General features: G+C 38.6%; 2 protein-coding genes across 6 annotated transcripts in view; one reads left to right on the forward strand and one right to left on the reverse strand.

Annotated features, from left to right (window-relative positions):
• The first annotated feature begins 311 nt into the window (after positions 1 to 311).
• On the forward strand, positions 312 to 14,395 carry LOC139977902 (uncharacterized). 3 transcript variants are annotated; one of them, XM_071987627.1, is made up of 5 exons: positions 312 to 589; positions 9,297 to 9,386; positions 9,730 to 9,858; positions 10,713 to 10,759; positions 11,681 to 14,395. In XM_071987627.1, exons 1-5 carry the CDS (start codon positions 436 to 438, stop codon positions 11,765 to 11,767), a joined length of 507 nt encoding a protein of 168 aa, XP_071843728.1. In that variant the 5' UTR covers positions 312 to 435; the 3' UTR covers positions 11,768 to 14,395. The 3 variants fall into 3 exon arrangements, with proteins under 3 accessions (XP_071843728.1, XP_071843727.1, XP_071843726.1); XM_071987626.1 differs by lacking the exons at positions 9,297 to 9,386; positions 9,730 to 9,858; positions 10,713 to 10,759; positions 11,681 to 14,395 and adding exons at positions 3,254 to 3,343; positions 3,514 to 3,642; positions 4,296 to 4,342; positions 4,797 to 6,202 and having other exon boundaries at positions 318 to 589; XM_071987625.1 differs by lacking the exon at positions 312 to 589 and adding an exon at positions 7,799 to 8,094.
• A 1,732-nt stretch (positions 14,396 to 16,127) lies between these two features.
• The window catches only part of LOC139977903 (proprotein convertase subtilisin/kexin type 7-like), a 59,451-nt gene continuing 48,615 nt past the window's right edge, over positions 16,128 to 26,963 (reverse strand). For all 3 annotated transcript variants that reach the window (XM_071987628.1, XM_071987629.1, XM_071987631.1), the window contains 8 exons: positions 25,326 to 25,429; positions 24,432 to 24,599; positions 23,353 to 23,563; positions 22,287 to 22,443; positions 21,150 to 21,244; positions 20,227 to 20,314; positions 19,084 to 19,201; positions 16,128 to 17,814 (listed from right to left, as the gene is read on the reverse strand). In XM_071987628.1, coding sequence (XP_071843729.1) covers positions 17,140 to 17,814; positions 19,084 to 19,201; positions 20,227 to 20,314; positions 21,150 to 21,244; positions 22,287 to 22,443; positions 23,353 to 23,563; positions 24,432 to 24,599; positions 25,326 to 25,429 — 1,616 coding nt within the window. In that variant the 3' untranslated portion in view covers positions 16,128 to 17,139. The remainder of the gene's footprint in view (positions 17,815 to 19,083; positions 19,202 to 20,226; positions 20,315 to 21,149; positions 21,245 to 22,286; positions 22,444 to 23,352; positions 23,564 to 24,431; positions 24,600 to 25,325; positions 25,430 to 26,963) is intronic.

A 26,963-nucleotide genomic window follows, 5' to 3' on the forward strand; every position in this document is an offset into this window, starting at 1 on the left:
CACAACATAAGGCCCCCGTTGTTTTAGTATAAAAAGAGGAACTTTCAAAATAAAGCACCATTTTTTTTTGGGGGGGGGAAGAGGAAGTTTAAAGCTGTCAAGTTTTAGGTCAATAACGAATATTGACGACCCCATTGCAAGAGGGAACCTCCGTGATGACATCATTATGCATTCTACCATTGTCATTCATCCATTCGTCCATTGTCATTCATCCATTCGTCCATTGTTTTCACACTTACGCTGCTGTGTAAAATACGGAAGTTCCTAGTTCTATTTTGCTAGTAACTGTATTCGATGTCAGCACTTAAAGTTGTTATTCATGTTTTACCAACGAGCCTTGACCAACTGCTATTAGCAATCGAACATATTTACTGTCGTCTTCATTAGTAAATTGTTGCTGAAGTTTCAATACTGCGACCTATAACAATTGTAGCAATGATGTCCATTCTCTTGCTGTTTCTGATGGCGTTTCCGATAACAAATGGTTTGCCTGCGTCACCGGTAATTAGTCATGTCTACGGGGTACACAGTCACGAGACATCTTCGACTATTAAAGATCAGCCAATGACATGCGAGTACCACATTTCTGGTAAGTCTTTAATGCACGCTGTTAAACAAGCTTTACGCTATAATTTGCATAGGGTTGTAAACTAATTTCGTTCTCTTCTTATTATTAGGCATCTAGTATCAGGTTAATTTTCCCGTGGGTACAACTCCTTTTAAATGTCCAGTACTTAACCGTATGGTTTAATATGGACGAACAAAGTATGTATTCAAACAAACATGTAAGTATCACCAAGTTGCATCGTTTACGACTTAGTTTGGGGTACCAGTAACTTCTGGTCAAATAGAATTTGATTTTCAGGTAACTCGTCTCAATGACGTACAAAAGGGGCGAAAGGTGGGGGTGATAGAGATTAGACTTATAATTAAAGACCACATTTGTAGCACTAATATGCCTCGCGAGAACGCGCTATTTCAGAGACCCTACCACCCACCCCTCGCTCACCCTCCTAGTCTTCCTAATGGGGGTCGCCGTCAACGACATCAGGCCCGAACGTTCTTCTTTATACATTCATTGACTTGCTTCTGCATGGCCCTTCCATAAAGGTTCATGCCGCTTTCCAAATCAGTGGTTGCATTGACACCGCCTCCTCTCTCTACTTTTAAAATCATAAACACCTTCACCGTTCATTGTCGTTCCTTTAATTATCAGTGCAGAATGGTACCTTCTTCGAAATAGAAGATCTTGTTAATTACTATCATAAGCTATACTACGAGAAGACCTACAATCCCTTAGAGCTATGCTTTGAATAACTACAAGCTCTATGAGCTACACTATGAGTACTATGAGTTATATTACGAGGAGCTACTAGACCTATGAGCTATACTATGAGTATTTTGAGCTATACTATGAGAAGTTACAAGCCCGATGAGCAATACTATGAGTATGATGAGTTATATTATGAGTACTATGAGCTATACTATGAATAGTTACAAGCCCTATGAGCTACAATATGAGTACTATGAGCTATACTATGAGAGGTTACAAGCCCGATGAGCTATACTATGAGTATTATGAGTTATATTATGAGTACTATGAGCTATACTATGAATAGCTACAATTCCTATGAGCTACACTATGAGTACTATGAGCTATATTATGAGCAGTTACAAGCCCTGTAAGCTACACTATGAGTATTATGAGTTATATTATGAGTACTATGAGCTGTACTATGATTAGTTGCAAACCATATGAGCTACACTATGAGTACTATGAGTTATATTATGAGCAGTTACAAGCCCGATGAGCTGTACTATGAGTATTACGAGTTATATTATGATTTCTTTGAGCTATAGTATGAAGAGCTACAAGTCCTATGAGCTACACTATGAGTACTATGAGCTATATTATGAGCAGTTACAAGCCCTGTGAGCTATACTATGAGTATTATGAGTTATATTATGAGTTCTATGAGCTATACTATGAATAGTTACAAGCCATATGAGCAACACTTTGAGTACTCTGAGCTATATTAGGAGCATTTACCAGCCCTATGAGCTGTACTATGAGTATCGTGAGTTATATTATTGGTACTTTGAGCTATACATGTGCTCTACAAGGAGCTTCACTATGAATACTATAAGATATTCCGAGAGTAGACCAACAAGCCCTATCAGTTATACTATGAGCTATATATGAGCTATACTATGAACTATACTATCAATACTATAAGATATACTATGAGTAGACCAACTATCCCTATGAGCGATAATATAAGATATACTATTAGATGAGTATTTACAAGCTCTACGAGATGTACTATGAGAACCATGAGCTATATACATGAACTTTACTATGAGTACTATGAGCTATACTATGAATAGTTACAAGCCATATGAGGTATAGTATAAACTACACTATAGAGTAGGGTCTGCGTGTGAGTACGAATACACCATATTTGATTCGATAGCGTACGAGGTCTAAAATAAAACGCTCAAGTTCAAGTTGCTATCAACTCTCCGGTAGATGGTTATACATTTGTTAGGCCATGGCATTTCTTTGTCTTTCTGGTCGTAATTCGCATCACGACGGCGGTGTGCGGCGGTTCACCAACTAAATCCAGCTGCAAAACTAGAGGACTGAAGACGACACGACACAACTCGACGGTAGTTACGAGGAAAATCGTGGATATATAGTCGTGCATTGTGCGTGTGTGTTTAAGACTATAACTGATCATGACTTTGGTCAGTTTTATTTCGTATCGGCTTCAGTCTGGAACACTGAATAGCCTATATAGCGTTTTCGTCGAGACTGGTAGCCGTGCCGTGTGTACGGGTTCACAACTAAAACTATACACGTTTTACAAATATAGCCATTGGTTACAATGGTTATACACTTTTCACGAAAAATCGGGTCTGGTCGGATCGGGTCGGGTACAGTCGTACAGTCTGCGACGGACTGAAAACCGCCCAGTTTCAACAAATATAACCCATCAGTGGTTTAACAAATGAAAATGTGACCTAAATGAGCTCCGTTCGTTAACAGCGGAACAGTCGTTGTGATTGCTCTTATACGTCGATCAGTGTTCCGAGGTCAGTTGTAAGTCCACCGGTGTTCACCGCGTTCCGCAAACTAAGGCACGACGGTCAAGTTGAGAATTCGGGCAGTGTATGGATGTCGAAAGGTTATATTTATGATAAACCAAGGCTGACTCCGCACTTTCTGATTTGTGTACTCTCTTTTTCCTAGGTCCTTGGATGGACCACTTCAACTTATCATTTACACCAAATCCACCAAAAGTAGAAAGTCTCATCAAACTCGTTATCAATGTGGTGCTCCGTAAGTATACATAAAATTGATCATTATCTCATCATTATCTGTATCAGTTGATTCTTTCTCCCATTTATTTAAATTTGCAAGTTTGTTTAATCCGACCAGTGGTAGTCGGGCAGGTAATACGATAAGTAATTATTACTAACATTCAAATAATGTTTTGGGTACATTTGCAGCAAAGGACGTATGGTCAACCCGGGTATCTTTAAATGCTACATTGCAAGGCAGTGAACTAACTTTCAAACTGGACAGGACAGTATGTGATTTGGCCATGAGACATGATTGGTGCCCTGCTAAGAAAGGAGGTAAATATTGCGCTGACCAATTAACTTCACGTAACTGTTCAGAACATTGTGAACAAGTTTGTTTTTGCAATGTTGATAACATCTGCAGAGAAACGAAGGAATTTCTTATGAAATTATGTAATAGAAAATATTCCAATCTTGAAATTACATAATACACATTTTGGAGGTTCTCAGCCGCAATATAACCAACGATAAGTTCAAACTTGGCAGGAAAGTGCACAATTTTCTTTTCTGCTATTCACACGATACAAACAGAAAACACAGTAACTACTGTTAATATTCAAGTTTTGTACAAGAGTAAAATTTGGATCGTGTTATAAATCAGTTGCATATGATTACAGAAAGAACTGGGGATACGTGTAACCCCATCAAATCCTCTAGTTTGATGCATTTGTTTGGATTACACATATCCTCAGTTCTTACTGTAAACCTAGTAGCGCATGCTACGGATTTATCATATTTATCAGCATGATCCAGTATTTACTGTGGTACAAAACTCAGTGTGAATCTGTTTGCTTTTAAAAACCATAACGTTGCACGACCCTGAAATAAGGTCAACAGTTTCAGTACTGGGAATAGTAGTCTTCATACATATTGAATATAACTAGACAGTATACTTGAAAATAATATTGACCATTTATTCCGCTTTACAGATCACATTCACATCGAGAAATTGTTTAACGGTACTTACCTTCCAAGGGTAAGTAAAATGTATTTTATCTGTAACTATAACGTGTTAGGTGATGACATACAGGCATAGTAGGCCAGGCAAATTTAGCCACCATACCACCCCACCCCCCCCCTTCCTAAGTGTATATACATTTATGTATATTTATATAAAAGATTTGAAACTGTAGTATAAATATGAATAAATATATATACCCCAGTAGTTCACCGCTATATAGGGATCATTGCATGGTTTACAATTGCGTGGGACAGTGTGGTGTCTGACTGGATATATACATACCCCAGTAGTTCACAGTTAATTAGGGATCGTGGAAAGAGCTAGGGAGATCAGTGCTATTAACAATAAGGTCATTTGGTCAAAATCGTTCCTACCAAACGTGTTCCTGCATATTTCAAGTTCTATGTTAGATTGTTGGCCGTTTCATGTTCTTCTTTTCTTTCTTTCCTTCTTTTTACTTATATAACAGGGGACATACTCTGTTGCCGGAGAACTTTTTATTCAAGATGACGAAAAAATTTTAACATTGGTCATGAATAATTGCACTCTTTACTGATGACCCATATGATCGAAACGTATTAACTGTAACAGTGTATAGCTAACAGAAAGGTAATTAGAAAATGACCTTATTTTTCTCAACTTTTTCAACGTTAGCTAGTCATTGTTACAACGGATTTCACCACCCATGCCCAAAATAAACAGAGCCTGGCTATTATGTCGGTCACATCGCGTTCCGCTTACTTGACCAGTTCCAATCTCTGCCTGCAGATCGCAATGGTACCATGATGAATAATAGTATTCGTTCGTTATCATCGAGGAATAGATCTTATAAAGCATAACTTTGAAGTTTCAAGCCGTGCTCAATGTAGGAATTACATACAAATTTCACCAGATTGCTGTAGTAAACGTTCTCCTTTCATTAGTTAGAAATAATTATATCTTTTAGCTGTCCTTTTAATTATAGCGATACAAGTAACTGAGTTCGACATATTTTTGAGTGAAGTCCAGAAGAGAAGTAGTTTATCATAGGGTGAGATTATTTGCACGATTACTTAGTGGCCCACACTTGGTAGCTAATATGTCGGATATTTCACAGTTTTTATCCCACAGAGATGCACTGAATAACCAATACAACTGCAGCCTCACGTATGTACGATTCTAAAAGCTTCTTTAAAGAAGGTCACGAAAAGAAAACTGTTTTAAGAAGTGTCCCTAAATGCATTTTCCTTACCCGTTCATGGTTCCCAATATGCCCAACAGATTGTCCTTGTGTAACTCTATTTGAGTGTGGGTCTCAGAGAAAATGACACTTACATAAGCCAGTAATAGCTGCATATAAACACGTTTCTAAATAAATATCTAAAAATAACAGGATTTAGTAGAGTCTGCAGCACACACCCGGGTCCGGAGTTCCTTTGCATTCGAGCCCGAGTTACACCAAAGTTATGAAGACGAACTCCAAAATAGGTATATTCCATAGGCGTATATCAGCAGTAAATAAAAGCTGTTTTGCTAAGGTAATACAAAATGTTGTTAAGAGATACTCAGACAGTTTTGAATCAATAAACAAAATTAAGTTTCCAGATTTACTAACTCCGTTTAACCATCTCTCTTCTCGTCTCTCGCCCGTTCCATTACTTAACGTAAACAAACGTAACCCAAATATGTATGTATGTGTGTAAGGGTGTATGTATGTATGTATTTAAGATCCTCTTGCAAGCAGGAATCGCGTCTTGGGTCTGAGTGTTTGTGTCTTCAATTTTCCCCCTCTTCTATTGGGTCCTTGATGGGGACTTGAGTGTCCCTCCTGATCCCTTTCTTCACTAAACTAAACTAAACATTAATCTTGGAATGATTCAAACCAGGGACCTTATGATTGAAAGGCACCGACGTTAACCACTGAGCTAACACTCCTAGAAGAATATGAAGACAAATGCTGTTATGTTTTGTCATTCATTCGATAAACGAGATGAAATAAAAAATTTTAAAAAGAGTTGTTGAACCGGTGATCAACTTATTAACAAAGTGATAACATTTTCAATACTAACATATATGTTCGAGGTACCACAACACCTTTGGAATCGTATTGGAACTCTTGCCAATTCAAGAATGAAAGTCTGTCGTGTGTGCTCTCAAGATACCATCTTGTCACAAGTGGAGGGCTAAATTCAAAATTTCCCCTGACTGATATAAATATGGGACTGAAGGATCTTATAAAGGATGGGTGCCTCCCTATGGTCGTTGAATCTGACTCCCATGTAGAGGGGTTTGTGACTTATCCCACAGTAAACAAAAGAAGTGTAGACATCCAATCGTGAATTATGAGTCATATTTAAACTACAAATTAAGTCTTTATATTATAAACACAATGTTGTTCTAATTAATACCTGGTGTGAGTCCGAAAAGTAGGCCTGGGGTCGTACACCGGAAGCAGTGGTCTCATTCTCCCTAGTCTAAAAATAGAAATCTCCCACGATTGACGATTGTAGATGAGAGCATGGCAATCCCATCCCTTACCTCCAACCCCCTTTCCTTGTAAGCCACTGAATTCAATACCATGGCACTATTCGACTAATTTCATTCGATTCGATTCGAGCTCGATTTTATTTTCAAAAGAAACAATTATAAATATCATACCGTTATAAAACAGAAAAGTGATTAAGGAAACTAAAAGACTACAAAATCTAAAAACGTGTTTCTACATAGCATATTACTAATTTAGTAACTCTCTCAACATTAACGAGACTTACACGTCTTCTTCCCCATAATGATTCACTTATGTAAGTTATAATTCAGATAGGTTACAGGAAACACACATCCGACCATCATTCTTGATCTTTGCGTTAGAAATTAATGTCAAGTTTTTAACTTCCAATAGCAGCTGAGACAAATGTTATCCACCTGAGATATTTAATATAAATTCAGTCACATGTGCTTCTTTTTATATGTTTTTGTCTTTTATTAATTACTACAATATTTAATTTCTGTAGTGGAAATGAGTTTTGCAAAAGTTGAATTTAATTTCAGCAATTTGAAGAGTGAAAGAAATAATATATAGCAGAGAGAGAGAGTTGCGATACGGGCAGAAATGGATGGTGTACGAGCGGGTTCGGAAGTTACCAATTCCCCACAACAATTGCGTTTGCTAGAAAGAGTTTGACAGGCAAACCGAGCGTTTTTCACAACATAAAGCCCGCGTTGTTTTAGTATAAAAAGAGGAACTTTCAAAATAAAGCACCATTTTTCTTGGGGGGGTGGGGAGGGGGAGAGGAAGTTTAAAGCTGTCAAGTTTTAGGTCAATAACGAATATTGACGACCCGATTGCAAGAAGGAACCTCCGTGATGACATCATTATGCATTCTACCATTGTCATTCATCCATTCGTCCATTGTCATTCGTCCATTGTTTCACACTTACGCTGCTGTGTAAAATGCGGAAGTTCCTTGTTCTATTTTGCTAGTAACTGTATTCGATGTCAGCACTTAAAGTTGTTATTCATGTTTTACCAACGAGCCTTGAACAACTGCTATTACCAGTCGAGCATATTTATTGTCGTCTTCATTAGCAAATTGTTGCTGAAATTTCGATACTGCGACCAATAATAATTGTAGCAATGATGTCCATTCTCTTGCTGTTTCTGATGGCGTTTCCGATAACCAATGGTTTGCCTGCGTCACCGGTAACTAGTCATCTCTACAGGGTAGACAGTCACGAGACATCTTCGACTATCAAAGATCAGCCAATGTTATGCGAGTACCAAATTTCTGGTAAGTCATTAATGAACGCTGTTTAATAAGCTTTACACTATATTTTGCATAGGGTTGTAAGCTAATTTCGCTCTCTTCTTATTAATCTATATAATATTAGCCCATCTAGTATCAGGTTAATTTTCCCGTGTACAACTCCTTTCAATTGTCCAGTACTTAACCGTATGGTTTAATATGGACGAACAAAGTATGTATTCGAACAAACATGTAAGTTTAAGCAAGTTGCATCGTTTACGATTTAATTTGAGGTACCGGTAACTTTGGTCAAACAGAATTTCATTTTCAGGTAACTCGTCTCAATGACGTACGTAAGGGAAGGCAGGTTGGGTGGGAGAGATTAGAGTTATAATTAAAGACCAAATTTATAGCACAAATCTGCCTCGCGAAAACGCGCTATTTCAGAGACCCTACCACCCACCCTCGCTCGCCCTCCTAGTCTTCCTAATGGGGGTCTCCGTCAACGACATCAGGCCCACACGTTCTTCTTTATACATTAATTGACTTGCTTCTGCATGGCCCTTCCATAAAGTTTCATGCAGCTACATAAATCAGTGGTTGAAATTGACAATTTGTCCACCGCCACCTCTCTCTCTCCTTTTAACATCATAAACACCGTTCTCGTTCATTGTCGTGATTCGCAGCCCGTACATTGTCGGCTTCGAGTCGACGGCTGAGAAAACCGACCATGAGGCGTTTTCCGGAATAGCAGCCGGTAGTGTGCTTTGGTTCACCAACTAAATCCAGCCACAAAACTACACGACTGAACACGACCCAACACAACTGGACTGTATAGTTACATGGAGAATCGTAGATATGATATAGTCCGGCATTGTGCGTGTGTGTTTAAGACTATAACTGATCATGACTTTGGTCAGTTTTATTTCGTATCGGCTTCAGTCTGGAACACTTAATAGCCTATATAGCGTTTTCTTTGAGACTGGTAGCCGTGCCGTGTGTACGGGTTCACAACTAAAACTATAAACATTTACAAATATAGCCGTTAGTTATCACGGTTAGAGATTTTGCACGAATAAACGGTCGGGTCGGATCGGATTGTGAATTCGGGTCGGGAGTTCGGGTCAGGAATTCGGGTCGGGAATTCAGGTTGGGAGTTGGGCAGTGTATTGATGGCGAAAGGTTATATTTATGATAAACCAAGGCTGACTCCGCACTTTCTGATTTGTTTACTCTCTTTTTCCTAGGTCCTTGGATGGAAAACTTCAACTTTTCATTGACACCAAATCCACCAAAATTAGGAGGTCTCGTCAAACTTGTTATCAATATGGTTTACCGTAAGTATACATAAAATTGATCATGACCCCCTCCCTGCCCGCCGGCCACCTCTTAATACACAACAATCCAGAATGAACTGGAGATGTACGATTCGTCACTTTTTCCAGATATTCTACTTTACTGCATGGTGCATTAGTTCTACTCGAACACAGACTCAGCAGTTTGGTCAAAATTAAGCCGATTTTTATATCAGTTGATTCATTCTCCCATTTATTTAAATTTGCGAGTTTGTTTAATCCGACCAGTGGTATCAGATAGTCGCACGGGCAATACGATAAGTAATTATTACTACCATTCAAATAAGACAAGAATTTTCTCTTTCTGTTTTGGGTACATCTGCAGCAAAGGACGTATGGTCAATCCGGGAATCTTTAAATGCTACAATGCAAGGCAGTGAACTAACTTTCAAAGTGGACAAGACAGTATGTGATTTTGAACGTAGACACGATTGGTGCCCTGCTAAGAAAGGAGGTAAGTATTGCACTGACCAATTAACGGCACGTAACTTTTAAGAACGTTGTGAACAAGTTTTTTTTTTTTTCGCAATGTTGATAACATTTGCAGAGAAACAAAGGGAATTTATTATGAAATTATGTAATAGAAATTATTCCAAAGTTGAGATGACCGCAACAACGGCTTCACATCTTGTACTACTGGTGTGTTCATCTGAAACAGGCTCTAGTGAATAAATTGTATATGTCTTTTTACCAACATATATTCGGCTTATTGTTTGGCTTGATATCACCAATATCTCTTGCGTCACTTTGGATATAAGTATATGTCAGAATACACATTTCGGAGGTTTTCAGCCGCAATATAACCAACGATAAGTTCAAACTTGGCAGGAAACTGCACAATTTTCTTTACTGCTATGCACTCGATACACACAGAAACCACAGTAACTACTGTAAATATTAAAGTTGTGTACCTGTGTAAAATTAAGATCGTGTTATAAATCAGTAGCATATGCTTTTAGGATTACAGTAAGAACTGAGGATACATGTAACCCCAACAAATCCTCTACCATGCTGCATTTGTTGATTACACATATCCTCGGTTCTTACTGTAAACCTAATAGCGCATGCTACGGATATATCATATTTATCAGCATGATCCAGTATTTACTGTGGTAAAAAACTTTAAGATTTACAGTAGTTACTATAATCTCAATGTGAATCAGTTGTGCTTTTGGAAACCATAACGTTGCACGACCCTGAATTAAGGTCAACAGTTTCAATACTGGGAATAGTATAGTCTTCATACATATTGAATATAACTAGGTACTATACATAAAAATTATATGGACCATTTATCCCGCTTTACAGATCATGTTCACTTCGAGAAATTGTACAACTTATCTTACCTACCAAAGGTAAGTGAAATTATTTTATCTGTAACTAACGTGCTAGGTGATGCCATATAGGCAAATTAGGCCACCCCCCCCCTTCCTAATTGTATATACATATACGTATATTAATATAGTAGAATTGAAACTGTAGTATAAATATAAATAAATATATATATATATATATATGTGTGTGTGTGTGTGTATTTACGATTTTCATATATATATATATATATATATATATATATATATATATATATATATATATATATATATATATTTATATATATATATATATATAAATATATATATATATGAAAATCGTAAATATATATATATACACACACACATATATATATATATATATATATATATGTATGTTATTTATTTATATATATATATATATATGTATATATATATGTATATGTATGTTATTTACATCTTGACGGTTTAAACTATCTTTTCTACTGTTATGACATATGTAGTTATTACGCTGGACTACGTGTTTTATGCAAACCTTCTGCATGCCTATTGCACCATTAAACGTTTCACTACACGTAGTCTCTCTTTCCCTGCCTCGGTCCCTGGTGTAATAAAAGCACACTAACTGGTTGTTTTATGTGTTTCTCCAAAGTATAATTATTCTACTTCAAAATTGGGATTCATATCAATATGAATGCACGGCTGTTATTAGTATCATTGTTCACTTCACATTCTCTTGGTTAAACAAGAAGTTTGTTTTGTTTGGTCTCTGACTGGACAGTAATTCACAGTTATATTTGAGGATCGTGGTAAGAGCTGGAGAGATCAGTGCTATTAACAATAAGGTCATTAGGTCGAAAATCGTTCTTACAAAACGTGTTCCTGCAGATTTCAAGTTCTATGTTGGATTGTTGGCCGTTTCATGTTCTTCTTTTCTTTCTTTCCTTCTTTTTACTTGTATAACAGGGGACATACTCTGTTGCCGCAGAACTTTTTATTCAAGATGACGAAAAAATTATCACAATGGTCATGAAGAATTGCCCTTTTTACTGATTACCCATATGTTCGAAACGTATTAACTGTAACAGTGTATAGCTAACAGAAAGGTAATTAGAAAATGACCTTATTTTTCTCGACTTTTCCAACGTTAACTTGTCATTGTTAGAACGGATTTCACCACCCACGCTTGATCAGTTCCAATGTCTATCTGCAGATCGCAATGGTACCGTGATGACTAATAGTATTCGTTCGTAATCATTGAGGAAGAGATCATATAAAGCATAACTTTGAAGTTTCAAGCCGTGCTCAATGTAGGAATTACATACAAATTTCACCAGGATGCTGTAGTAAACGTTCTTCTTTCATTAGTTAAAAATAATTATATCTATGAGCTGTCCTTTTAGTTATAGCGAGACAAGTAACTGAGTTCACATATTCCTATAGCTAAAATCTAGGATAAGCCACAGCTTTTATCCCATAAAGATGCAATGGATAACCAATACAAATGCAAACTCTTCTATGTACGATTCTAAAAGCTTCATTCAGGAATGTCACATGTTATAAGAAGTGCCCCTCAAAGCATTTTCCTCTTTCATGGCACCCAGTATACCCACCAGTTTGTTCTTATTTAACTCTTTTGGAGTGTTGATATCCAAAAGAAATTACACCTACATAAGCCAGTACTAGCTGCATATTAATACGTTTCCAAATAAGTATCTAAATATGTTAAGGATTTTAGTCGGGCCAAGCACACCCGGGTCTGGAGTTCCTTGTCATTCGAACCCGAGTTACACCAAATTATGAAGACGGACTCCGAGATAGGTATATTCCATAGGCGTATATCAGCAGTATATATAAGCTGTTTTGCTAAGGTAATACACAATGTAGTTAAGAGATACACAAACAGTTTTGATTCAATAAACAAAAGTAAGTTTCCAGATTTACTAACTCCGTTTAACCTTCTCTCTTCTCGTCTCTCGCCCGTTTCATTACTTAACGTAAACAAACGTAGCCCACATATGTGTGTATGTGTGTGTGTGTGTGTGTGTGTGTATGTGTGTATGCGTGTGTGTATGTATGTATGTATGGGTGTATGTATGTATGTATTTAAGATCCTCCTGCAAGCAGGAACTCGCGAAGAAGCCTCATTGGCTTATCAAAGCCGCAAACTGACTGAAGTCAGTCTCTTACATTCATATTTTACGTCCATGATCATGAATTGTCAATTGTCAACAACTCTGTAACTGGACGACATACATTAATCTTGGAGTGACTCGAACCGGGGACCTTATGATTGAAAGGCACCGGCGTTAACCACTGAGCTAACACTCCCACTTGACCAGCTCCAATCTCCGCCTGCAGATCGTAATGGTACGTACCATGATCACTAATAATATTTAGTCGTGATAATTGATGGTGGGATCTCTTCAAGCATAACTTTGAAGTTTCAAGACTTCAAGTCATGCTTGCTCTTTCATTGCATCTTAACTTGTGTTTACTACCTCATTTCCCTTTTTTCGGCCAAACGACAAAGTGAGACCGGAAACTATATAGTTAATCACCAAGCTCGTCTGTGCGCGGATTCATCCGGCGTGTTCGCGTGCTCGTGAGCGCTTTTCACGAGATTTTGTTACCCTGATTCAGATATCTGTAAACAGCATCAAACACGTACAATATAACCTAGAGTTCATTTATACTATGAAGGAACTCTATAAAGGAACTCTAGTATAACCGTTAAAACAGCGCCCTTATTATGTCAAGCTTGCCTATGGCAAACCATTCCTCCTCAAATTCACTCTAACATTACTTATTTGTTTCTTGATAGCATAAGCTACCCCAGTTACTGCCACTAGGATTCATCCATAATTGCACCTAGTTAATTGACCAGCCAACTGTATGTACGATTCTAAAACTTCAGGTGGTAATGGAGCAATATATGGGAGAGAGCAAGGGGGGGGGGGTGCTGGCAGAGGCGGGCAGGACGGGTGAAAGGTGGAACATGAAAGGGGAGTGTTTTATCACAGCTTGGAGCACTATAACCTCCTTTAACGTACACAATAGAAGAACAAATGATAAATGCTGACAAATCAAAATCATGTTTAATTACAAAATTGTATTTATTTCACACACTGGCAAGTACAGTAAGACACTATCATAATTGGAAAAAAAAATTAAGCGAACTCACCACGCCATTGTGGCAGCAAAATAATAAATAATGCCATCCACTAATTCCACTTTAATCATTTGTGTACACAGGGTAAAGTTTGAGGTACTATAACATAATATCTAGGACATGAGTATATATGGGGGTTTTCAATAGAGAGGGGGAGGGAGGGGGACATTGGATCTTATATAAGCACAGACATGGACCTCCTCTAAATCCATACTCACTGATATTTTCCATACGAAACTTCAATGAAAATATGATGAAAACATTTATCCTTTGCAGTCCTAACAAATATTAAGTTTGATAATTGTAAAATCACCATTGTCTAAATGAACTTGATTTTCAAAGATTGTTTATATTAGTCAGCTGAGCATATAGCGACCGAGACAGAGACTTTGTCTTTTTCAAAACTATTGTAAGAATATCTACCTGGAGACTACTCACATAAGGAAGGAAATAGAAATAAAGTCCCAGGATATTGGAAGACATGTTAACCCTTTGAGAGGTGAGCACAACAGAGAATGCAGACAACCACACTGAGTGATAAGAAATACTGAGAAAAGCAAATAGCATACAATTACAAGAAGACCAAGGCAAAATGACCACAAGGTGCACTCCAGCCATAAATGAATGCATACATTATAACTGCTTCTTATAACAAAATATGCAAATGAATGCATGCATTGTGCATGTATAATGAATATAAATATATATATATATATATATATATATATATATATATATATAAATATAAATATATATATATATATATATATATATTAATATATATATATCTATTTATATATATATATATATATATATATATATATAAGTATATATATATATATATATATTTATATACATATATGTATATATATATATATATATATATATATATATATATATATATATACTGATATAATAAGCATTTCCTACATTATACAAATATATATTTTGATAAAGTATTTCTAGAGATTATAATGACTTTGACCCTAGTAGAAGTATTCTTTAGTGCAGCAAGTACTTATTTATACTACTATTTATAGGCGGAAACATCCCTTCAAAAAAAATAAATATCTTCTGAATCCTTTAACTGTGGATGTTGTTCGGAGGGTCAGCAATGGTGAGATAAATTTGGTCGATTCCTTACAAGACAAGTTAAGTAACTTCATCCATAACATCTGACCGTTTAACCATAAACAATTCCAGGCATAACTGTATATCAGTTAACCAGTTCTATCAAAGCCCTCTAAAAATATGTTCAGTAAATTTTGTCAAATCAACTGCTGTATCAAAACATCAGTTAGCTTAAAAGAGACAAGTTCCAAATATACTTGGGACATGGGGGGTTGGGGGGATCGGAGGGGGAGGGAACATGACCCACATAACCCCTTGGCTATAACTAACATTCTACAGATGAAAATATGTTGAGACATTCACGAAATTTGGGAATGATAGATCATTGAAAGACCATTATGATAACAACAACAAAAAGTCACCCAAACAGAAATGTATTTTGTAAACTATGATCGGAATGTAACACTGATCGTATTTCAAAAAGAAAAAAGGGTCATTAAATTACTGATTATTGAGAAAGTTGAATCAAAAATTAATCACAAACTATCTAGAAGTTAAGAAATAAACATGTCAGAATCTAAAACCAGCAAAAAGAAAATGAAGAATAGAAAAAAAATCAGATTAGAACGAAAATTAAAATGAAAAAAAAGGAAACAGAATTAAAGCAATCAAAATCTAGCAGATGAATAAGAACCTTAACGAGTCATTACTGTCGGAAAGAAGAAATCCGATTTACTCCTAGGAATGGCAAAGTTACCTCACTAAAAGTTTCAAAGCTAAAAGTGCTCTAACCTGCCCCTGCCACCACTCCCCCCCCCCACCCACCCTTAATAAAATGGCATTGTCCATTTTGTCTATTTGTTTGGATGGAAACATGAGGTGACATTTGTAATGTTTAGCAATTTCTTGTTGATTAGGAAGTGGTCATGTCTGACTGATGCTTTCTCAAGAATGCCTGGTCTATGAATATTCATTAATAAGTAAAAACACACAACAACATTTTAGTGGTAAGGATGTTGCATTAGTCCCCACCTCGAGGTATATTAAAGATATGAAAGTAAAAAGAAATACATCCAACAGGTACCATGTGAAAATAGTGTGGAAGGAAACCATTTGAATAATTATGGAAAGGAACTGTTTTTCGTCAATTTTTTTTTTCTTTATAGAGCCTTTTTGCTTACTTACTTTTGTTAAACCAATGTCAAATTCGTCCTCCACTTTCCCACCAAATTCCATTTCTCTTGCACCAACAATCTTAGCAAAAAGATTTCCCTTTTGATTTACCCTTCTGTAATGTAATTCTCTACAAGTTATTTTTAGTTTACTGTTTAAGTTATAGACAACAACAACAAAACACAAATGCCTAACAAAAATGTACAATTTCTAAATCAAAATATTTGATGAATACTGATATATTGAACAGCATGGCAAACAAAACTGAGGTCCATGTATCAAAGCATGTGTAGAGACTTATAGTAAGTCCAGAAGTCAGATCAAGTTAAGTACCATTTGGCTTATTTAAGTAGAGTAGTTCATTTCAGTTTCATCTTCCCTAACATTGACAAGCCATGTACATTCATTGGTTAGGATAAACACAGTCATTTCTTCCCTAACATGAGATGTATATCTACTGTGAACAATCAAAGATGTAAGCAAACCACAGACTTCTTTTATCTTTCCTGGACAAAAATGTAAAAATTGTCATATTTTTTCTCGAAGACAAAAAAACAACAACACAGATGTGACTAAACTGTGTCTTCACTTCATGACTCACTTGCAAGTATCAACAGATCTCAAAATTACTCAAAACAATTGTAGGCTTGACTCTACGAAATTAGGGGAATCAAGAAGACATGGGGAACATTTGATTCTGCTAATTGTGCTAGCCTCAACCTGAAAAAAGCTTACAGTAGTTAAAGGAGACAAAATGCCCTCACTTTTAAACTTCAGACATCACATCTAACTTGCAGCATTTTTTTTCGTGTAAATTCTAAAGACTGTGTCTGCACGCATAAAACTTGAGGTAAAACTTCAAATTATCTTTACTAACAGTAAAGCCGAAAAACAGAAATCCTTTGTGTTTTCTTTGGACGGGTAACTTTATGTGCAGGTAATCGTATGTTGACTAGGAAAAAGGATTGAGTCTCCTTTGGAGTGTTGGCTCACCCTTTAAACTGGATGCCTAAGACAAGAACGGCTCACATTCTGAGATTTCGTCGATGTTTTCTTCATTACCATGGCTACTAAGTATGTTATTAATGGTTCCTGAAGGTTGTGTCCGTTCTAACTTGTATATTGCACTTTGATCACTAAGCAGTCCCAAGTCACCAGACTCGGTTCCGTCCTCAAACGGTTCCGAGGCGAAACCGAGGTTAACCGCGGAGAGCGCCTCACAATTACTACTACTATACGCTACAGTCTCACTGAGCTTTTCCTTGGAATGTTTGTGAACCTGCGACATTGGTTTGGAATTATCTACACAGATCACTTCGTCTTCTTGGCGGTGCTTCCCCGAGCTATCCGCACCGCCCGTCCTCCCACTGTTATCAACCTCCTCACTGCCCTTCTGAGACAGCGGGGATATCTCAGCTGCCACGATCAAGCTGTTTTCGGTTTCGATGGTTAATTCTACATTGTTTATAACCTGATCACCCGCCGGGGGTACCAGCCGTGTTTCGGCGACGTTGTTGGATGAGATGTCCCCATTCGAGGAGGACTTGCTCCTCTCTAGTCTAGTCCTTTCTAAATCTATATATTCCTCTAAGTATTTATCTTTGTCCTCCTGGTTACAGAATGCTTGTTCCAATGTATAGTAGGCAGCTAAGATGGTGATTAAAGCACTGACTAGCAACAGCATCTGTGAAATTAATAAAGAATTATGACGTTAATAATCAGATTACTACTTTCCACCTGATGCGTTGTTGTCCAGAAGATTCACCAGAATGAGGCAGGTGCCATGTTTCACGCAAACTTTATGAAAACTTCTTGTTCTTGGACAACAGGTTAACCTAAGCATTCCCTACAATGCAGAAATTAAACTGTAAGGTTTGTTCTTAGTTTGTATTAAACTAATGCTGAGTACCAGCCATTCAGAACCTTCTTGCACGAGTAAGAAACATTTCGTAGAGTTTTGCACGACACCTGCTTGCACACAGGTGGATCTCAACAAAAATGGAGTTACATTTGCTAAAAGTTGCATCTTACATTGGGCTTAAACCTCTTTTGGGTATTCTGATCATGCAAAGTAACATTCCCTCATAGCTGGATATCTCTCTACCTATTAACTAAGAGTTCCATCTGTTAGTCAACCATGTGTATCTTCCTCCTTAGAGCAAAAATAAAAGACAGCTTTGACATTTGAAGTTTCAAATTCAAATCCTTTCGAAGTACATGCCATTCAGGTTGCAAAAGCTTTCTTTTGTTAGACTATAAAGGAAACAGGTTATGAATTTATGCACCCTAACCTTCTCTTGAATGTCTGGACAACTGGAATGTTGCAAATATCCAATTAAAATATGGTATTAATACAACAGCCGTGGCAGAATTATGATTCTCTTTTAACAGACTAATATTTAGCGCTTAACTATTGTCTATGATATCACACCTACTTTCAACAAAGATCCATATCTGGCAAATGGCATTACGTAATTGAACGTCAATGTAAAAGCAACCAAAAAATGCTCAGATTAAGTTTCCTTTGTTACAAACAAAAGCTTATCCTCTCTCACCTTTTGACTATTTCTGTCAAAAACTTACCATGTAAAAGTAAGTAGGCCTGACGTTTCGATCCTAGCAGGATGTTCTTCAAAGACTAAAGGCCTCTTTTTGTCCCTCCACTGTTTATCTCCTACCTCTCCTCTTCCCCTGTTGGTTTCTTTCTTTCTTCTCTCCATCCCTTTTCTACTAGTCCCCTTACATCTATCTCTTTGTGTTCACCATGCTCATTAACGTGTCTGTATTCTGTGCGTGTTTTTTCCCTCCTGTTACTGTTACTTGTCATTTAGCCTTTGAAGAAGATCCTGCTAGGATTGAAATGCCGGCCAACTTACTTTTACACATTCTCTTACAGAGGCTCTCTAGTGGATAAGCAGTTTGCTAACAGTTTTATTTATTTTGAAAAACTTACCCTCATAGTCTTTGTGGTCAACAGTTGATCTTCGTTGACGGCTGGATTCCAATAGAAAGAACAGGGCTCTGTGAGATTAGCATCTAAGTAAACACCGCTCATAGCATCTTCCACCGTTCTGCAAATAAAGCCAGATAGATTTAGCTAACTAAGTGATGTTCATGGGGTGTCATTTAGTAATATCGCAGTGGACTTCAATGACCAATCAAAACTGATCGATTCAATGACGAGAATCTCTATTGGATGATATCACTGAAGTACGATATTTCATACGAACCGAATGCAAAGGCTGCCAAGCACAAAGGAGGCTGAGGGGCAGAGGAGGCAGAGGGGGTGGGGTACAGTATATGAGGGGCAAAAAGTGCCTTTATGTTTTCGTTTGAAGTAAGTACAACTCTTTGGGTAAACAAATATAAAAAATACCCCTCTTTTCCATTTTTTTACAATTACAAAGAGACCTCTTTGTGGGGAAAAAAATAAACAAAGGAATGCTGTGTTGTTCTACAACAAAAAAATTCTATTACTTAAAACTTGGTGATACGAAATGCAAGTTTTGAGTTAACTCAAATCAATGATACATCTCCTAATGCCCCTCAAAGTTTGCCCCCCTGAATCCCCCACCCTCTTTCCCCTCTTACGTTTTGAAGCTGCTTCTGACCACCCCTGACCCTATGCAGTCCATCTTCTTGCTTTAATTAAACAACCTATCAACAAGTGAATTAATTAGTTGTTAATGGCAGTAAATCTTTCCATCCTGAGGTTCGTCTACATAGAAGGCAAAAGCATGTATAGTAAATGATGCCATGTTACTTGGGACGGTAAGTTCTCCAAAACATTTATCACATTGTGACGATGATGAAGGAAAACTTAACAGGTGCATTGAATGGGTGTGTGGGTGTGTGGGGGTGTGTGCACTTGTTTTGTATTCTGACTGAGGACTTGAACAAAAGAATTCCAGGTCCTTGGATGTGGTTTCTAAAGAATCACCACGTCCTCGAAAGAGTTCTATTGTTATGGGGTATTGTTATGGTATGTGGATTTGAACAATGGAAAAAACAAAGGGGTCCGCGGTCCAAATATGAAACACACTGTGTGTGTGTGGGGGGGCATGAGGTGGAGGGAGAGCACTTTGAGAATACTTACTGGCGCCTTTGTTGAACCTCCTCTGGTGATATCATAGACCCATAAAGCACCAATTTCCATTCCTGTAAGATACCCTCTCCTGATTGGCCTACAGTAGTGGAAAGAAGTCAAGAATAGAATTTACAAATCAAACAAAAGCATCTTTTGTGGTAACCAAATAAAGCTTTAAATATTGATACATTCAGTTATTCAAAAATAAGATGAAATCACATGTATAACAGATATGTGGTGCTGAGAAAGAGGGGAGGTGGAAAGAGGGAAGGTGAGGGGGAAGGGGAAAATGACCACTTTAAGTTTGAATACACCACCATGCTCAACATTTATTTTCTGCCAAACTCCTCCCCAACCTCTACCCACAAGTGATATTAGACCCCCTGCAGGCCTATGAAACTGAGAACATGTAATTACACTATAATAAATAACACTATACTATATATAAATTTAATGCCAGCACCTTTGCAATATGTGGGAAATAGATTTATCACAGATAGTCCCACCCACCTTCAACCCCCCTCCCACTTCCTGCTCCTCATCCCCCCACCCCCACCCCCCACCCCACACCCTGTGCCAATCGTTTGAGTTGAATGCAGCATTCACAGCCTAGAGGGCAATTATGCCACAATACTAAAAAAGCAACATGTGTATGTGGAAAAAAACCTGACTGAGCATTTGTCATATAATACTGGTTAGCAGTTACAGCCTTATTTCTACAATTATGTATTGGACACAAAGAAAACCCTAAGAATGTATTCTTAAACTTCATATCAAATTAGAGGTTAAAACAAACAAGAAACAGTCGTTTCTAAATCTGAAGGATGGAATGGTAAATTTCCAACAAATATCTCTGACTTTTGACTATTTCAGGTCAACAAAAAAAAGGTAACCAAAGGGGCTCACACAGCTATCTCCTGGCCATTCCTCACCTGTATCAAATATTTTAAGAATCCAGTCACCACTGGGCTGTTCACCCCAGCATCGCACGGTGGAAAATGTCCACCCCTTGAGACCATCTGGAGAACTGTTTGAAGGGAAACAGCAAAAGTTACAGAAGGTAAATTAACAGCCTTTTTTATAGTTTGTATCTTTAAGAGTTAATTGTTTCTCAGTTTAAATAAGAATCTATTCCCAGCTCTTTTTTAACCACCTAATGTTTAATTGAAGTAAGTAATTACTAAATCCTAAAATGCAAACTGCAAACTGCTCTCGGAGAGTTTGTAATCTCTAGAGTTACCATATCTCTTATGCTGAAAAGTGGGAGGCTGGGTCCTCCCTTCCTCCCTCCCTCCCCCCTCCCTCCCTCCTCCCTCCTCCATCCATCTCCATCCCTCCTCCCTCCATCTCCATCCATCCTCCCTCCTCCCTCCTTCCTTCCCTTCCTCCCTCCCTCCCTCCCTCCTTCCCTTCCTCCCTCCCTCCCTCCCTCCCTCCTCCCTCCTCCATCCATCTCCATCCCTCCTCCCTCCTCTCTCCATCTCCATCCATCCTCCCTCCTCCCTCCTTCAGTCCCTCCCTCCCTCCCTCCCTCCCTCCCTCCCTCCCTCCCTCCCTCCCTCCCTCCCTCCCTCCCTCCCTCCCTCCCTCCCTCCCTCCCTCCCTCCCTCCCTCCCTCCCTCCCTCCCTCCCTCCCTCCCTCCTCCATCCATCTCCATCCCTCCTCCCTCCTCTCTCCATCTCCATCCATCCTCCCTCCTCCCTCCTTCAGTCCCTCCCTCCCTCCCTCCCTCCCTCCCTCCCTCCCTCCCTCCCTCCCTCCCTCCCTCCCTCCCTCCCTCCCTCCCTCCCTCCTCCCTCCTCCATCCATCTCCATCCCTCCTCCCTCCTCTCTCCATCTCCATCCATCCTCCCTCCTCCCTCCTTCAGTCCCTCCCTCCCTCCCTCCCTCCCTCCCTCCCTCCCTCCCTCCCTCCCTCCCTCCCTCCCTCCCTCCCTCCCTCCCTCCCTCCCTCCCTCCCTCCTCCCCCCCCCCTCTAGGAAGGACATTTGGACTATACAGAAGGTTACATGGTTCTCGAACAAGACTTCTTTTAAAAAAAGGAATGTTATGAAGAATGTCCACTCACACATCCAACTTTCTGGGTGTGGCTAATACTGACGTTGTACCACTAGGACTGATTAACTCAATTCTCAGGCTTCCTCTCGAGGGATGTGTCAAAGACACTGTTACCAACACATGCTCTAACGTGGCTATTTCGTTGAATTGTGCGGAAGAGTTTGTAACTGAAGAGAATAGAAATAAAGAAAATTAATTTTTTTAATGTACATCAGAATTTCTTTCACAGGCCATACACATCAAGGATTTAGATAGATAACTGTCCTGCTTCTAATATCAACATCATAAAATTTCTACCAATCTGGTATCCCCCTCCCCCCTCCCCCCTTCCCACCCAAAAAAAGAAATACAATAGCAGGGCTACTTTTTAAGAATTACATTTTTTTCTGGATGTCCCTCAATCAGGACTCTACTATTTTTGGTTGTCGGAATGTAGCGAATTTGGTTGTATGAAATATGGGGCACGACAAACAGAGAAAGACCAATACATGCACTGTAGCAGAGATGTGTGGGTTTATTGATTGGCACACTAGCTTAGGGCCAACAAAACTCCACCTGGAGTGGATCTTAATCCTACTGCTGTTATAGCTTTTATTCTCCACATTTCCAATGTGACGGAGGGATGATACCAATTTTATCATCTTTACAGGGTATTGTTACAAATTGATTTGAAGTCGATACAATCAATAAAGCGTCCACCGGACGGCTTTCAATGCTGAATTAGGTCGTCTGAACAGAAATTTGGTCGTCTCAGGCGACTTGCTTTGTACCTGATATAACGGCAATGAATACACAGGTTTGTGTATTCTTGCTGTTGATATAACACTGTAGCAAAGATGTATTCAAAGAAAATACATGGTGACCTAGAATCTACTCAGCTTGATACCTTGTAAAATGGGGCAAGAAAACTTCAAGAAAAACAGAAACATTCCATTGATCACATTTCACTTCCGTTCAGACCAAATACAAACAAAATCACCGCTAGTTTGTCTGCACTTTCATCTAGGCACAAAGGGTAGCGACTACGTGAGAATCTCGATAGATGTTGCCTTAAAACAAACATAGAGAAAACTTACCTTTATAATTTAAGACTAAAGGTGAGTTATTTGCAGGGATGGTTTTATATACACTCATTCTGGAAGAAGATAGGGAAGTCAGCCAGGGGACAGACCTCCAGACTTTGGCAGCGTTGACCAAGCGCCAGGCTTTGATCTCTCCGAAACCGTGTTTGTGACTGTGATGGAATCCTGCAGCATTATCTGACCAATCACCATGCTCTGGATCAACCTGTTAAAGTGAGAATAAAACACAGAAAACATGGCGTAAAATAGATGGTAAATTCTGAACAGAATGAGTATGAGTACAACATGGTGAGTATGAGTATAACAGAATGCGTGTGAGAACAACAGGATGACTATGAGAACAACAGGATGAGTATGCATACAACATAATGAGTATGGTGACAACATGATGAGTATGAGTATAACAGAAAGAGTATGAGAACAACAGGATCAGTATGATTACAACAGGATCAGTATGATTACAACAGGATCAGTATGATTACAACAGGATCAGTATGAATTACAACAGGATCAGTATGATTACAACAGAATGAGTATGATTACAACAGAATGAGTATGAGTACAACATGATGAGTATGCATACAACAGGATGAGTTCGAATACAAGAATGATGGAACTTGGTGGTGCTCAAATTATTACTACTCTGATGTTCGAAGATTCCCCAATCCCTCTTCCTTCACCCTCCAAGTCTCCCTTCTCTGATGGACAAGTCCCCCCATCTCAGACCCCCAATCCCTCTTTCCTCATGCTCCAAGTCCCCTTCCCTGACCTCTGTATTCTCTCTACCCTCTGACTGACTCTTTGCTGATGTTCCAATTCCCCCTTCTCTCACCCTCCCATTGCTTCCTTCCCCTAATCCCTTGTCTTCATCCTCTTCCAGTGAAGGTGGAAGTAGAAGGTGATGATAAAAGGAAGGTAAGGGTGGTACAGCTTATCGCTGACGTCACTCCATCCTGGTAAACTCGGTTGAAGAGTACACTATGCAGCGAGAGGTAGGGCTGTGAGTACACCAAGAGGAGGAGAGGAGCAGAAAGAGGAGGGACTGACGAGGATGAACAACGGCGTTTACTCACCATGAAACTACTGTAAACGATCAAGTGCTGTACATCACGCCAAGAAAGGCACGGTTTGGCTTGAAGGCTGAGCGCGATGAGACCAGCAGCCAACGGAGCGGCCGCAGAGGTACCTGTATGGCCGTTAGTGCAACCCTTATCCTTGCCTAACGTCCAGTCAGTGGTTACCTGAGAAGAACAGCAGTTAGAGAGAATGTGAAAAGTACGCCAAGCAAATCAAAGTCATCTGAGCAATGAGTCAATCTATCCAGTCCCAAACTTCAATGGTAATCATTTAATCTTCATAGTACCAGCAATGTTTTAATGAAAGTATCAGTTTTATGAAAAGCTCTCACTTTCTAGCACTACCAGAAAGCAGTGGTTTGGATGATCTCGAATCTTGAATCATGTAAGGTTTATATATCAAATGTTAAATGTGTAGTTTGCTGAACATTGTTCGGTTTCCACCAGTGTATACTGCCGATTATGAGCGTTTAATTCTTTCTACCCTCCGAGAGTAATCGGCTCGGTCCCAACCCTGGTAAAGGTATTCTTCTATGCATGTGATTCATTGTCGTTATATACTTCTGGCAAATTGCCATGCAGAACACATCTCCAAAACGCTTCTAAATCCCTTCTACTAGCCCTTCCCCCCCCAGCCCCCCCCCAGCCCTCCCCATTCAAAGACAAGCTCAAAAGGTATACATATATTACTGAGATTGAAGTTAAAATGAACTGAGATCAGGCCTTAACAAATCTGGTGCTGGTCATGTTAGTTCATTGCTCTAATGTTAACAGCTACTTCTTTGTTTGCTTGCAATGCCACATCTTTTCTCACAATGTGAGTGACTGGGTTAGCTTTTTTCATTGATCACATGACAATAATGGAGTCCATATGGATGGAGTTCTACTCACTATATTTCTGTGTTCTTTGTTTGTTCCGCTGCTGAAGGTCACCCCTAACAATGCTGAGCATTCTTCAGCATAGTAGGGCATTAAACCGACTTCATTAATAGCACCTGTGAAAAGAAGGAACATTTCGGGATTGGTTCAATAAAATCATCTGTAGCAAACGATCTGCACATTTTGGACTTTTTGAGCTTATTATTTTTCAAAAGACGTAAAGGTTACAAACTATGATGACATATGAGCCATATCTGGAACAGAATGCTTAATTTCTAATTTCCACCCATTTCAGTTACCCTTTCTTGGTTTTCTTACTTTTTTTACTTACTTATACTCTTTGTTTCAAACAATGTGAAATTTCTCTGCTTTGATGCTGACAAAACAGGAATTTTCTGCTCACTGGATGACTTTTTCTCTTTTCTAGACAATCTATAAATATACATACATATATATAGATAGATATATCTATACCCAGTTCGAGTCACTCCAAGATTAATGTATGTCATCCAGTTACAGAGTTGTTCACAATGCATAATCATTGACGTTAAATATGACTCTAAGAGACTGACTTCGGTCAGCTTGCCGCTTTGATAAGCCAATGATGGCTTTTTTGTCAGTTCCTGCTTGCAGGAGGATCTAAAATACATACATACATACACACATATATATATATATCTAAATAATACATATAGCAGAACAATAGTTTCCCTAACCACTGTTTGTTGCCTTTGATTTTTGCAGCCATTGTTATTTCTTTGTTGGTTTTTTTAATTCCATCATAAGGAATCGACGCATGATTGCACAGTTGCTTCAATTACACCCATATTTCTTTTTCAATGGCATAATTTGAGTTCAATTCGACTACACGACCTTTTTCTATAACCTCATCTATAGCTTAGAACTATGGCTTTGTAATACCAAACCCTCTCTGACGTTTTGTTCTTTGCCGGCGTAAAGTGTTTGTTTGTAAATAGCAGTAGTGATTGATTTCTTGCAACGACACCTTCCAACTGATTTCTATACAAATCAACCGCATCTGACAGGCCACCAAAAAAAAAACAATAATAATAATACTAATAATTACAATTTCAATATTGCTTGTGTAATATTTACGTATGTCTTTCTCTGTACAAGCTGTAGCCTAGCTGTTTAACAGACTCTAGCTCCATAATTCAAATTCAGTCGACTTGAAGACTGATACTGGTCCTTCACTTTACATTTTAAAAATTACTTTTTTCAGTCACCTAAATTCTTCCTGTGATATGTTTGCATCCCTTCCACCCAGTGGCAGAGCGTCCATACAGTCAGGGGGGCGGATGCCCCCCTGACGGACTCAAATGGACTGCTGGCACCCTTTTCAGCTTTTTACCACTTTTTACTTATTCGCGATTATTGACTTTTTTATTATCCTCTCATCTACCTATTGACATTTGGTCTCGGAAAGGGTCATTTCCGGCGATCTAGGGAGTATCTTTACTCAAAAATGTCTGTACGCTCCGCGCAAACCTGTGGTGGCGCTCCTCTTAGATAGTGTCGAAAGCGCCCCCACAGACCATTCTCGCCCCCCTGACCAATACCCCTAGCTCCGCCACTGCATCCCTTACTATTAAAAAGGCTGTGGATTACCAAGTAGTTTCACCTACCAAA

Source organism: Apostichopus japonicus, chromosome 12, assembly GCF_037975245.1.
Source record: "Apostichopus japonicus isolate 1M-3 chromosome 12, ASM3797524v1, whole genome shotgun sequence".
Classification (NCBI taxonomy): Eukaryota; Metazoa; Echinodermata; class Holothuroidea; order Aspidochirotida; family Stichopodidae; genus Apostichopus; species Apostichopus japonicus.

Excerpts from the sequence above, each read along its gene's own strand:
- LOC139977902 (XM_071987627.1), top strand. The coding sequence starts at position 436 with ATGATGTCCATTCTCTTGCTGTTTCTGATGGCGTTTCCGATAACAAAT. Across the intron at positions 590-9,296 it reads ATGCGAGTACCACATTTCTG|GTCCTTGGATGGAAAACTTC; the intron begins GTAAGTCTTTAA and ends TCTTTTTCCTAG. Across the intron at positions 9,859-10,712 it reads GTGCCCTGCTAAGAAAGGAG|ATCATGTTCACTTCGAGAAA; the intron begins GTAAGTATTGCA and ends CCCGCTTTACAG.